We start from the raw sequence: 13,070 nt of genomic DNA on the forward strand, positions 1-13,070 counted from the left end.
TTGCAAATGAAGCAACTGACAAAGGATTAATCTCCAAAATTTACAAGCAGCTCATGCAGCTCAATAACAAAAAAACAAACAACCCAATCCAAAAATGGGCAGAAGACCTAAACAGACATTTCTCCAAAGAAGATATACAGATTGCCAACAAACACATCGAAGAATGCTCAACATCATTAATCATTAGATAAATGCAAATCAAAACTACAATGAGATATCATCTCACACCAGTCAGAATGGCCATCATCAAAAAATCTAGAAACAATAAATGCTGGAGAGGGTGTGGAGAAAAGGGAACACTCTTGCACTGTTGGTGGGAATGTAAATTGATACAGCCACTATGGAGAACAGTATGGAGGTTCCTTAAAAAACTACAAATAGGGCTTCCCTGGTGGCGCAGTGGTTGAGAATCCGCCTGCCGATGCAGGGGACACGGGTTCGTGTCCTGGTCTGGGAAGATCCCACATGCCGCGGAGCAGCTGGGCCCGTGAGCCATGGCCACTGAGCCTGCACGTCCAGAGCCTGTGCTCCGCAACGGGAGAGGCCACAACAGTGAGAGGCCTGCCTACCACAAAAAAAACCCACAAAAAAACAAAAAACTACAAATAGAACTACCATATGACCTAGCAATACCACTACTGGGCATATACCCTGAGAAAACCATAATTCAAAAGAGTCATATACCAAGATGTTCATTGCAGCTCTATTTACAATAGCCAGGACATGGAAGCAACCTAAGTGTCCATTAACAGATGAATGGATAAAGAAGATGTGGCTCATATATACAATGGAATATTACTCAGCCATAAAAAGAAACGAAATTGAGTTATTTGTACTGAGGTGGATGGACCTGGAGTCTGTCACACAGAGTGAAGTAAGTCAGAAGGAGAAAAACAAATACCGTATGCTAACACATATATATGGAATCTAAGAAAAAAAATGTCATGAAGAGCCTCGAGGTAGGGTGGGAATAAAACACAGACCTAGTAGAGCATGGACTTGAGGATATGGGGAGGGGGAAGGGTAAGCTGAAGAGAGAGAGTGGCATGGACATATATACACTACCAAACGTAGGGTGGATAGCTAGTGGGAAGCAGCCACATGGCACAGGGAGATCAGCTAGGTGGTTTGTGACCACCTAGAGGGGTGGGATAGGGAGGGATGGAGGGAGGGAGGGAGATGCAAGAGGGAAGAGATATGGGAACATATGTATATATATAACTGATTCACTTTGTTGTAAAGCAGAAACTAACACACCATTGTAAAGCAATTATACTCCAATAAAGATGTTTTTAAAAAAAAGAGCGAGAAACAGAGACTGAAGTATAGCAGCAGTGAAGGGAGCAGTATAGTGGATATAAGGATTGAGTCTATAGGTTGTCCTAGGAAAATGAGACTTCACCTTCAATGGATGTGAAGCACTAAATAGATGAATGATAGGATGTTAGCTTTTTTTTTTAAAAAAAAATATATTTATGGTTGGGTCTTCGTTGCTGCACTGTGGGCTTTCTCTTGTTGCGGCGAGCAGGGGCTACTCTTCATTGTGGTGCGCAGGCTACTCAGTGTGGTGGCTTCTCTTGTTGTGGAGCACAGGCTCTAGGCGCACAGGCTTCAGTAGTTGTGGCTTGCGAGCTCTAGAGCGCACTCAGTAGTTGTGGCACACGGTCGTTGTTGCTCTGCGCCATGTGGGATCCTCCTGGACCAGGGCTCGAACCCATGTCCCCTGCATTGGCAGGCAGATTCTTAACCATTGCGCCACCAGGGAAGTCTGGATCTTAGCTGTTTTAATTACTCTAATGAGAACAGACTAAATGAGGGCACCCAGGATCATCATGTAATTATATAGGAAAGTAATAATGAGAACTTGAACTAAGCAGGGGAGGTGAGGATAAGAATAAGAGATAGGGGCTGGGCTTCCCTGGTGGCGCAGTGGTTGAGAGTCCGCCTGCCGATGCAGGGCACATGGGTTCGTGCACCGGTCCAGGAAGATCCCACATGCTGTGGAGCAGCTAGGCCCATGAGCCATGGCTGCTGAGCCTGCGTGCCCAGAGCCTGTGCTCCGCAACGGGAGAGGCCACAACAGTGAGAGGCCCACGTACCGCAAAAAAAAAAAAAAAGAGAGAGAGAGAGAGATAGGGGCTTCCCTGGTGGCACAGTGGTTAAGAATTCACTTGCCAATGCAGGGGACACAGGTTCGATTTGTGGCTTGGGAAGATCCCACGTGCCACGGAGCAACTAAGCCCGTGTGCCACAACTACTGAGGCTGCGCTCTAGAGCCCGTGAGCCACAACTACTGAGCCCACGTGCCTAGAGCCCATGCCACACAACGAGAAGCCACGACAATGAAAAGCCTGTGCACTGCAACGAAGAGTAGCCCCCACTTGCCGCAAGTAGAGAAAGCCCACGCACAGCAACGAAGACCCAACACAGCCAAAAAAGAAAGAAAAGAATAAGAGATAGGTCTTAGACTGAGAAGATAGATTCTGTAGAGTTCAGGGTCCATTAGATAAGGGTGGCAGGTGAGAGGGTGCAATCAAAAATAACTTCAAGGGCTTCTCCGGTGGCGCAGTGGTTGAGAGTCCGCCTGCTGATGCAGGGAACACGGGTTCGTGCCCCAATCCGGGAAGATCCCACATGTCGCGGAGCGGCTGGGCCCGTGAGCCATGGCCGCTGAGCCTGCACGTCTGGAGCCTGTGCTCCGCAACGGGAGAGGCCACAGCCGTGAGAGGCCCACATACCACACACACACAAAAAAAACAAAACAACAACAACAACAAAAATAACTTCAAGATCTAGAAATCAGGAGAAAAGTTGTATCTGTAAAAAGAGATTTCAAAGTCATAAATATTACTTGAACTTAAATTTTTTTTTTTTTTGCTGCACTGCACAGCCTGCAAGATCTTAATTCCCTGACCAGGGATTGCACCCAGGCCTACAGCAGTAAAAGAGCTGAGTCCTAGCCACTGGACCGCCAGGGAATTCCCTGAACTTAAAATTTTAAAAGGTGGGTGGAAGAAGAACCAAACCTAGAAAAAACAGAAGGGTAAGATGACAGGTAGGATAAAATGTGTAGTAGAAGCCAAATGGTAGATGGTTTTGATGAGTGCCATGATTATAATAGAGTCAGAAGTTACAGAGACCAAGGAGCAATAACAATGGGGTAGAAGGCAGTTTGCTATAAGTTGAAGAGGAAATAAGTGTAGACTTTTTTGTTCTTAATGTAAACCTTTTATAGAAGTAAATATATATAGAGAAAAATTAATGTTCCATACATGTAGACTGATGAATTGTTCACAAAGAGAATATACTCATGAAACCAGCACCCGAATCAAGAAACTAAACGTTAACTGCAACCACAAAGCTCCTTTGTGCCCTCTCAGGGTCACTACCCTACCTACCACCCTGCTCCCTGTAACTTGACTTTTAACATCATAGATTAGTTTCGCTTGTTTTTGAAGTTTATAATGTATGTACCCTTTGGGTCTAGCTTCTTTGATTTGACATTGCGAAATTCATACATACCGTTGTATCATTCTTACTGTCGTATAAATCACATTTGAATAGTTATTTATCCAACCTACTGATCATGGGCATTTGAACTGTTTTTACTGATAGTTTTTGTATTGACCATTATGACCAGTGCTACTATGAATATTAACGTACTATCTTTTGGTGAACATAGATATGCATTTCTGTTGGCTATCTTGGAGTGGAAATCCTGGCCATAGAGCATACATATATTTAAGTTTAGTAGATAATGCCAGTCAATTTTAAAAAATGTTCACACTAATTTACACTCTTAACAGGAGAGTATAAGAGTTTCAGTTGCTCTATATCCTTAATACTGTTTGTCTTTTAAAATTTCAGCCATTTTGGTGAGTGTGTTTCGGCTATCCTTTTAAGAACAGTTTGGTGACAAATGGTAGAAAGACAGTACGTTAAAGGAGAACAGCAGGAGCAAGGAACTGTATTTTAGGACGGGGATAACTATAAGCTAAGGGAATGGAATCAGAAGCTTAAAAGAGACTGAAGATATACGAAACAGGATAACTGGTGAACTAATGCCAACTTAGGGCGGGCAAGAGCGAATAAGAACAATCCTACAGGTTGACCCTTTTTCCCATGGGAAAGGAGGGAAGAAAGTAGGCATGACTGACAATATAATTTCTTAGTGAGAAAAAAGGAAGGGGTCATGTGCTGAGTGTTGGGGCAACAGACCAAGTTAGGAACCCACAGAAAATGGTAGAGAGAGCTAATTAAAGTGGAGTCAAAGGAATGTTAAATCACAGTGAAGGACATCTTCGAAGTTTTGGAGATTCATACTAGGAAGTTATAATTTAGGACGCTGCCCACTCCTCAACAGGTACATTTATGTCTTCAGAAGAATTTCCTTTGGAGGGTCAGAGGGGTCATATGCTCCACCCAGTTAATGTGTTTCTAACAGTATGGTAAGTAAGATTTTTTTTCCCTGCTGTCCTAGAATTTCAACTAAGGTCCAAAGCACGGGACGAAAGGTGCTAAGCATCTTACATTCTAAAGAGCTACCAACCTTTGGAGTCAGCTACCTTCCCTCAAGGGCTCACCGAGAGGAGACAGTTCAGGACAGGTCTTACCATCAAATCCCGGGCTCTGGCCTCTTCTCATCTTACCCCTATCCTCTCAATATAGGAAGAGATTGAGAGTTTTGTGAAAATACAGAATTTCAGTTGTGAGGAAAGGCACTCTCTCTCCCCTGAAGACATGTAAGGGGCACTCCAAGAGAATCAGTTGTAAAGATGAGAGCCTGTTAGAAAGGGAGACACTATACCATCTCATTCCCCAACTGGATTATTCCTGAGCTCAGAGTCCATAGGCCCACTCTCCCAACTCCATACAGCTAGAGTGATAAGAGCTCTTGGAAGCAGTTCTGGAAGTCTAAAAAAATGAAGTTGAGTAGAGAAGGAGGGGCCATGAAGCCATGCAATGGGATATCTAACCTAAAGAAGGGGCTGGGGTCTATACCACAGATGGGGCTAAAGAAGGACACTGCTGCCCTTTGAGGGTCCTCAGCTCCATGGAGGCTAAGGGATTAGAAAGAATCAGAATGAACTAGAGAAAGGCTGATGTCATCTCCCCACTGACATTCTGGCAGTCAGCAGTACCAGATGAGTTAGAGTCCTAGAAGGAAGAGGGGAAGGAGGTATCTCAGAGGCAGGCCATGGTCCCCTCCCATACTCAAAACACTGGGACCAAAGCTCTAAGAGCCTGTCTTGGGCAGGTGGAGAGTAGAAGGGAAAATCCAAGCTTTAATTTTATTTGTAAATTTAAGTTTTAAAAATGAATGGGAATTTTATCTCAAAATAAAATGGGGAGGGGAGGAAATGGAACTAAGCTATAAACACCAATATGACCAACAAAAATGTCAAGAAGTTACAGAATTTGGCCAAAACGTTGTTAAAGGATCTGTAGTTCACTGGTAAAGTTAAAAGTAGTGATACAAAAAAATTATCTCATGCTGGTTAGGAATGATTCGATTTTAATTTTAGCTGTTAAAAAATAAGACTCCTCCTTTTGATCTCAGAGAAGTTTGAAAAGTCTAATAAAGCTGGGAAGACATGTAAAGAACGGTCTTTGGGGATTTCCCTGGTGGCACAGTGGTTCAGAATCTGCCTGCCAATGCAGGGGACATGGGTTCGATCCCCGGTCTGGGAAGATCCCACATGCCATGGAGCAACTAAGCCCGTGCACCACAACTACTGAGTCTGTGCTCTAGAGCCCGTGAGACACAACTATTGAGCCATGTGCCACAACTACGGAAGCCCATGTGCCCTAGAGCCCGTGCACTGCAACTACTGAGCCCATGTGCTGCAACTACTGAAGCTCATGCACTCTAGGGCCCGTGTGCTGCAACTACTGAGCTTGCATGCTGCAACTACTGAAGCCCGCATGCCTAAAGGCTGTGCTCTGCAACAAGAGAAGCCATGGCAATAAGAAGCCCGCACACTGCAAGGAAGAGTAGCCCCTGCTCACTGCAACTAGAGAAAGCCCAGAAAGTCCCTGTGAAATATTCCTGGTTATTTGCTGACTAGAGCAAAGTCTCAATTTGGTGTCCCCCCAAAATATTGGTCCCTAAAGTTTCTGGTTAAATACATTCAAGAAATAGTCCTGTCTTGAAAATTCATAATAACCATTTGCATATCAATGGTATCCAAAAGTTCTAGAGTAAAAAAACAATCTGTTTGACCAGCATTTCTAAAATTTACATGAATAGAGAATCTTTTCCCCCCTCCATTATACTTACTAAAAAGTCATAGCAGTAGGGTTCCTTGGGATACATGGAGAGAAACTTAAGGTTAAAATATGTACTTGAATGATAACAGATTTTATCTCAGAAGGTACTTTTTAAAAAAATAATTTGTTTTTAAACCCCACATTTGTTTATTTATTTATTTTTGGCTGTGTTGGGTCTTTGTTTCCGTGCAAGGGCTTTCTCTAGTTGTGGCAAGCGGGGGCCACGCTTCATCGCGGTGCGCGGGCCTCTCACTATCGCAGCCTCTCTTGTTGCGGAGCACAGGCTCCATTAGCGCAGGCTCAGTAGTTGTGGCTCACGGGCCTAGCTGCTCCGCGGCATGTGGGATCTTCCCAGACCAGGGCTCTAACCCATGTCCCCTGCAATTAGCAGGCAGATTCTCAACCACTGTGCCACCAGGGAAGCCCTCAGAAGGTACTTTTAACTTTGTTTTGCTGACTGTTACCACCCACCATGAAAATGTAGCACACTGATTGTAAACAGAAGCAGTTATAAGAACATATATAAATGAGAAGGACAATAATTTTAAAGCCCTAAGAGTTCAACTGGGGTTACTGTATGTGGGACATATAAAGCTTTAAGATTCAGATATACAGTTAGGTACATCCTCCTGAAATTTCTATTTTAGTCAACAGCAAGTAAACTAAAATAGTTTTGGGCTACATTCTCTCAGATATCCTGCGAATGTGGATTCACTCTCTGCTGCTGAAAAGTTTGAGAAGCACTGAATTACAGCTTATGTTTTACTAAGTATAGCTAACAAATTAACAAAAAGATTTTCTGAAAATAAGAAAAGACTTAGAATTATTTAACTGAAACTTAAAGCTGTAATTCTACAACTAAACTCTCACATGCTCAATATCTGCCAGTAAATGTCACAGTTTTCTATGAAGTATTATTATCAAAAAGAATATATCAAAGGAACAATCAGGTATTTTAGATTTTTTTGAAGTTTTACATTAAATTAAGGACATAGTTTAGGGAGATGTCTTCTATTAAAATATTTATATTCTGGTACTTCCGTAGAAATAAGTCCCTCTCAAGGGGATATGATTTAGTTACTGAAAGTTTCATCTAATTTCATGTGGAAACAATCTGAAGTGCAGAGAAGAATATTTCTTTCTCTTCTTTCTGAGATTAAAAAAATATGCCTAAGAACAAAAGTCTCTGAATAAAAACATTTCACCCAAAGTATAGGCTTACCTGTATTCCAGCATGGCTACAGAGATAAAAATCAAACTCATATGGGTGCGTAATGTCTGTATCAACTGTTGTTCCAGCTGGGATATTGCCACTTCTTCCGACCTAGATTTGTTTGGTCAAAGTTTAAACAAACAAGACAAAGGTAAAGAATGTGTCTGAAAGTACTTTTAAAAAGATATAAATACATACACTGATCCCATGTTTCACTACTTTCAGCTTGAAATATTACTTAAGCAGGCATTAAGAGCAGACCTTATTCTAGTCCTAGTTCCTATTCTTAAATGTTGCTGAAAGTGAAAGCTGATAACAAAGTTATTAGTCTCTACTGATGCTTAGCTTGTAGTTGATCACAATATGGGTAGAAAACTTAAAAAAAAATTTTTTTTTTAAAGTTACTTTAAGTGCTCCAATTTATGACATCTGTGCAGAGCAGGTACACTTGAATGTACAGTTTTATGAAAATTAGAATTTTTCTCAGAGAACCCTATATTTTTAGAGGGAAAGAATGCTGACAACAGCATCAACTAGAGTCACCATTTGTTAACAATTTATATGCCAGGTACTTTACATACGTTATTTCTAATCCTCATAATCTGTCTGGGGGGAATCTACAGCTCAGGAATATAAAATAACTTGCCCAATAGTATACAATAAAGGGCAGAACTGAGAGTCAAACATGGAAATGACTGCAAAGGCCCTATTTCTTTTATTTCATATTAGCAGTTTCAACATCTTGTAAGAAAACAGACACCATGATTTTCTCTGAGTAATACATGATGTAAATGAAAAAGTTCGAAACTCCTGATAATGAAAGTCTCCTAATAAAATACTTTAAATGCATTATATATACTTATCTCTACCTCCTTATCCCTAACATATTCAAAATCATTAATTGTAAGTCGATGTTTACAAGGCTAACAAATCAGAGACTCTTTTACTGACTCAGACATTATTTCTGCTGTGTGAGGGACTGTTACCAGGTGGTGGCTGGAGTTATATCTGTGTGGACCAACCAGCTAGCTTCTTCAAATCACAAAATAAAGAAAACAGTTCATAAACTACTAAATTATGCCTATTCTTAACACACAAATCTCCTAATTAATATATATATTTAAAAGCTTTATTCTCTTTAGAGAGGCGGCAGAATGCCTGGGTTCATATCAGAGCTCCAGTTTCTAGTCATGAAATCTAGGGCACAGTATTTTCCTCTCTGTGCCTATTTCCTCATTCATAATTATCTCTCATCTATTATGATTAGTAGATTTAGAGCAAAGATGAAAGAGAAGCAAACAAATGAAGGAAAGGCACAATTAAACATCAATTGCAAGAAATCATTAAATCTAACTTAGGTTTTCCTGATCTAACTTTTGAAGAAACCTTTGGTTTTCTAGGTACAGAAATGTAATTTGGGGCACAGGCCTTTAACAACATGGAGGCCAAAATAAAACTATCATTACTGCTATTACAGATGTGGTATAGGACAGTGATTAAGAGTACTCTGGAGCCAGATTGCCTATTTTGAGTCCTAGCTCTACCAATTGAACCTCCATGTGCCACAGTTTCCTACCGTGAAAAATGGGGATAATAATAATAAGTACCTCATAGTGTTGTTTGTGAGGGTTAAATGAGTTAAATTTATAAAAAATATCCAGAACAGTACCTGCCATTATGCCCTCTTTTTCTCTATCACTACCACCATTACCACCACTCTACAACTAGGTAACATCCACTGAGTGCTTAGCATGTGCCAAGCAGCATTCTAAGTACATTACATATTTTAATTTAAAAAAATCCTTTCAAAAACCCAAATAAGGCAAATATTAATATTATCCAAACCTTGCTCAGGAAGAAACCAGCACAGAGATGTAAAGTTACTTGCCCAAAGCTACACAACGAGTTTAATCAAAGACCAAATATGTACCAAAGACACGACACACTCCTTTCTTTCAGTCTTTTCTATTGATCCCCTTTTCCAAGGGGACACTGACCCTTGTACTCCTCAGATTTCTCTGCTCTAAGGTTTGCAGGATGGGGGCAGAGCACTGAAAATGAAAGTTAGTTTTCATGAATTTTCACTAATTACTCTAGAATGTCCCCAGCTTGTAAAATTAATTTTTACAAGATATTTAAAAAATAGAACATACCTTTTTTCTTCTGAACATTTAAGGAAAATATGAATAAAAAGAACAATTTTAAAACTATGAGTTTCTTTACAACAACAGAAAAGTATAATGGGATTTTGAACATTTGGAGTGTTACTAGAAATTCTAGAAAGTTAAAAATTAACTTATTTTGATGCTTCTATACTCATAATCAATCTGATTTGCTGTAACCTACTACTATATATCAGAAACTCTGCTGTTGGCAGAGAGCCTTTGTTAAGTGCTCTGTGAACTATGTTAGATAACCTTTGCTTATAATAGTATTACAATAAATGTAAGATTACCCTTTCAGTCCTATCAGCACAAAATAATCGAGTGTGATGTCTCTTCTGAACTACAATGTAAGTTATTCCAGGTTGATAGTCTTTCTCCAAACTGATACAGGCTTCTCGAATTGCTAGTAGTTCATAATATAATACCTAGAAAAGATGAAATGGAAAGATTTGATCTAGTCAGTTGTTCTCCTATACATACTTCAAAGTAAGACAATGATTTAGACTTAGAATTACTTAAACTCATCACCTCACAGCTAATTATACTTCTCTATTCCATTTTAACTATTATCAGAGCATGGTCTTAGCGATCAAGGTTTACATATCCAGTAAATATTTTAAAAGGGAAAATCTAAAGAAGTATCAAAATTTGACTTTAGGAACTCTCAATTAAGGCTCCTAACTTCAGAACTAGACACCATATTATAAACATAGTATCTGACTTAACCACAGTATGATGAGAATCCCAGGCAACCAACCTGCCTAAACTGCCCCTCTGAAACACCATCCCGATAAAAGATGATACGAGTAGGTTTGAACCGTGTTGACTTATAAAACTGAATGAGAAGTTCTCGGACCATGGAGGCAAGGTCCTGGATGATCTCCTGTCGGGGTCTCTGAACTCTTACTGTAGCACAGTATCTGCTTGGGTGGGCATCCATACTACCTACAACCTAGGTTGAAAAAGGTAAAGAAAACATAGAAATTAAGGTATTCAAGGCTATACGAATATGAATTTTACCACAAAAAAGTTGAAAAAAAGGGGAAAAGGATTTCATTTAAATTTGTATTTTATTATAACCTTAACTATTTATCACAGTTCATTTTGAAAGTAATAAAAATAGATAATTCCAGTGAAGAACAGAATAAAAGACCCAGTCTAGGGTCAAAAACTGTTTTCCCATAAGTAGGCTGTAGTTTATATTTAACAATTTGTTTCTAATTTACAGATGTTGCTGGTAAACCTAAATATTAGTAAGGACAGAAAGACAAAGAAATGTACATAGAGGAAGGAGATAAATAAAAAAGAGGGTCCATTCAAACTCTTGATTTCTCTTTATAGCTCTTACAGTTTAGCAAACTACCCCAGAAGCCATATTCAAGATGACTTTGGCATTATCTTAAGAACTCTTATGCTTCATAAATTTTAAATCTTGGTTTTGAGAGTAGCTATCATAATTTTTTCTCTCTGTGTCTTAATATTGTTATGTGTTTGGAGCAGAGGGAACTCTGAAGCATGAACTTATAAGTTCTCCTTGACTATAGTCACTCATAGATCTAATGAAGCATGATCACTGGAACCAGAATATTTAAAAGTGTTCACACATCACTGATCAGAGCCTGGGCCAAGAACCAGCTGGTTATTCTACCTCCAGCTTCTCTTTCTTCCAGGGCAGTATCTATAACAAAGTCATGCTTCAAAAATGGAACTCTGCACCTCCATGTTCACTGCAGCATTATTTACACAGCCAAGACATGGAAACAACCTAAGTGTCCATTGATGGATGAATGAATAAAGAAAGTGTGGCATATACATACAATACAGTATCATTTAGCCATAAAAAAGAATGAAATCTTGCCATTTGTGACAACACGGATGGACCCTGAGGGCATTATGTTAAGTGAAATAAGTCAGACAAAGACAAATACCATATGATGCCACTTATATGTGGAATCTAAAAACAAAAAACAAACAAAAAATCCCAACTGAGTTCACAGATATAGAGAACAGACTGGTGGTTGCCAGAGGGGTGGGGGTATGGGTGAAATGGCTCAAAAGGTACAAACTTCCAGATGTAAAATAAATAAGCCATGGGGATGTAATGTACAGCATGGTGAATACAGTTAATACTGTACTGCATATTTGAAAATTGCTAGGAGAGTAAATCTTAAAAGTTCTCAGCACTTGTAATTCAGGGGACGCCAGTTTGATCCCTGGTCAGGGAACTTAGATCCCAACATGCCTTGGGGTAACTAAGCCTGGGTGCCACAACTAGAGAGCCCTCGCGCTGCAACTACAGAGCCCACGCACTCTGGAGCCCACGCGCCACCAGGAAAGATCCTGTGTGCCACAACTAAGACCCGGTGCAGCCAAAATTAAAAAAAAAAAAAAAAGTTTTCCCCATAAGAAAAAATTTTTGTTAACTATGTATGGTGACAGATGTTAACTAGACTCATTGTAGGGATCACTTCACAATATATATGAATATCAAATCATGTTATACACCTGAAACTAAAATAATGTTATATGTCAATTATACATCAATTAAAACAAAAATAAATAAAAACAATTTCAAAAGAGTACCTAAATTCCTGTAATTTAAACAGCTTATTAGAAACTAAGATATGGAAAATTCTTACATTTCTTTTCAGTCTTAGGTCAGATTAGAAAATAACCAAGAGTTTTTTAAAAAGTGAGCTAGAACTTGTCTACTTCTTTAGGTACATGAAATTGTATCCTTTAAAAATCTTCTCTAAGAAAAAAAAAAAAAAAGGAACCTGACCATTTCTTTTCCACTGCTAAAAATAAATCCATACCTCCCTCTGATGGCAAAAAAAGCCTTACAAAATCTTACAAGCCTCACAGTCTGCTATACTACATTCCAATTCCCTGCATTTGGAATTCCTCAACACACCAGATTTTTGCAATTTTAATTTACATCACTATCATGGTAGTATCTATTATACTATATGGCATTTATTACTTACATTGTTTCTCACACTAGGCTTTAAGTTCTTTGGAATAGAAGATATATAGCAAAAATAATCAAATTCTATTTACAAGACCTCTGATAATTATAAAAGAAAGTGAATATTTGGTAGAAATGGATTTAGCAAAAAAGGACGACAACCCAGAACTCCAAAAGAATTTAAATGTGCTTAAAATTCCTTGGAAAACAACCCTAAAATAGCAAATCCAAAGTAAGTCTTTAGAAATTTTGTATTATTTTATCTTTTCTAGGAACATTTTTTTTTTTGCGGTACTTGGGCCTCTCACTGCTGTGGCCTCTCCCGTTGTGGAACACAGGCTCCGTATGCACAGGCTCAGCAGCCATGGCTCACGGGCCCAGCCGCTCTGCGGCATGTGGGATCCTCCCAGACTGGGGCACGAACCCGTGTCCCCTGCATTGGCAGGCGGACTCT

General features: G+C 39.6%; 1 protein-coding gene across 2 annotated transcripts in view; it reads right to left on the minus strand.

The window, feature by feature from the left end:
• The window catches only part of LOC131746051 (protein argonaute-3), a 130,327-nt gene that overhangs the window by 15,661 nt on the left and 101,596 nt on the right, over nucleotides 1-13,070 (minus strand). For both annotated transcript variants that reach the window (XM_059046998.2, XM_067011662.1), the window contains 3 exons: nucleotides 10,406-10,600; nucleotides 9,939-10,073; nucleotides 7,493-7,594 (listed from right to left, as the gene is read on the minus strand). In XM_059046998.2, the coding sequence (XP_058902981.1) occupies nucleotides 7,493-7,594; nucleotides 9,939-10,073; nucleotides 10,406-10,600 (432 nt within the window). The remainder of the gene's footprint in view (nucleotides 1-7,492; nucleotides 7,595-9,938; nucleotides 10,074-10,405; nucleotides 10,601-13,070) is intronic.

The sequence above is a fragment of the Kogia breviceps genome, chromosome 1, assembly GCF_026419965.1.
Source record: "Kogia breviceps isolate mKogBre1 chromosome 1, mKogBre1 haplotype 1, whole genome shotgun sequence".
In the NCBI taxonomy this organism is placed as follows: Eukaryota; Metazoa; Chordata; class Mammalia; order Artiodactyla; family Physeteridae; genus Kogia; species Kogia breviceps.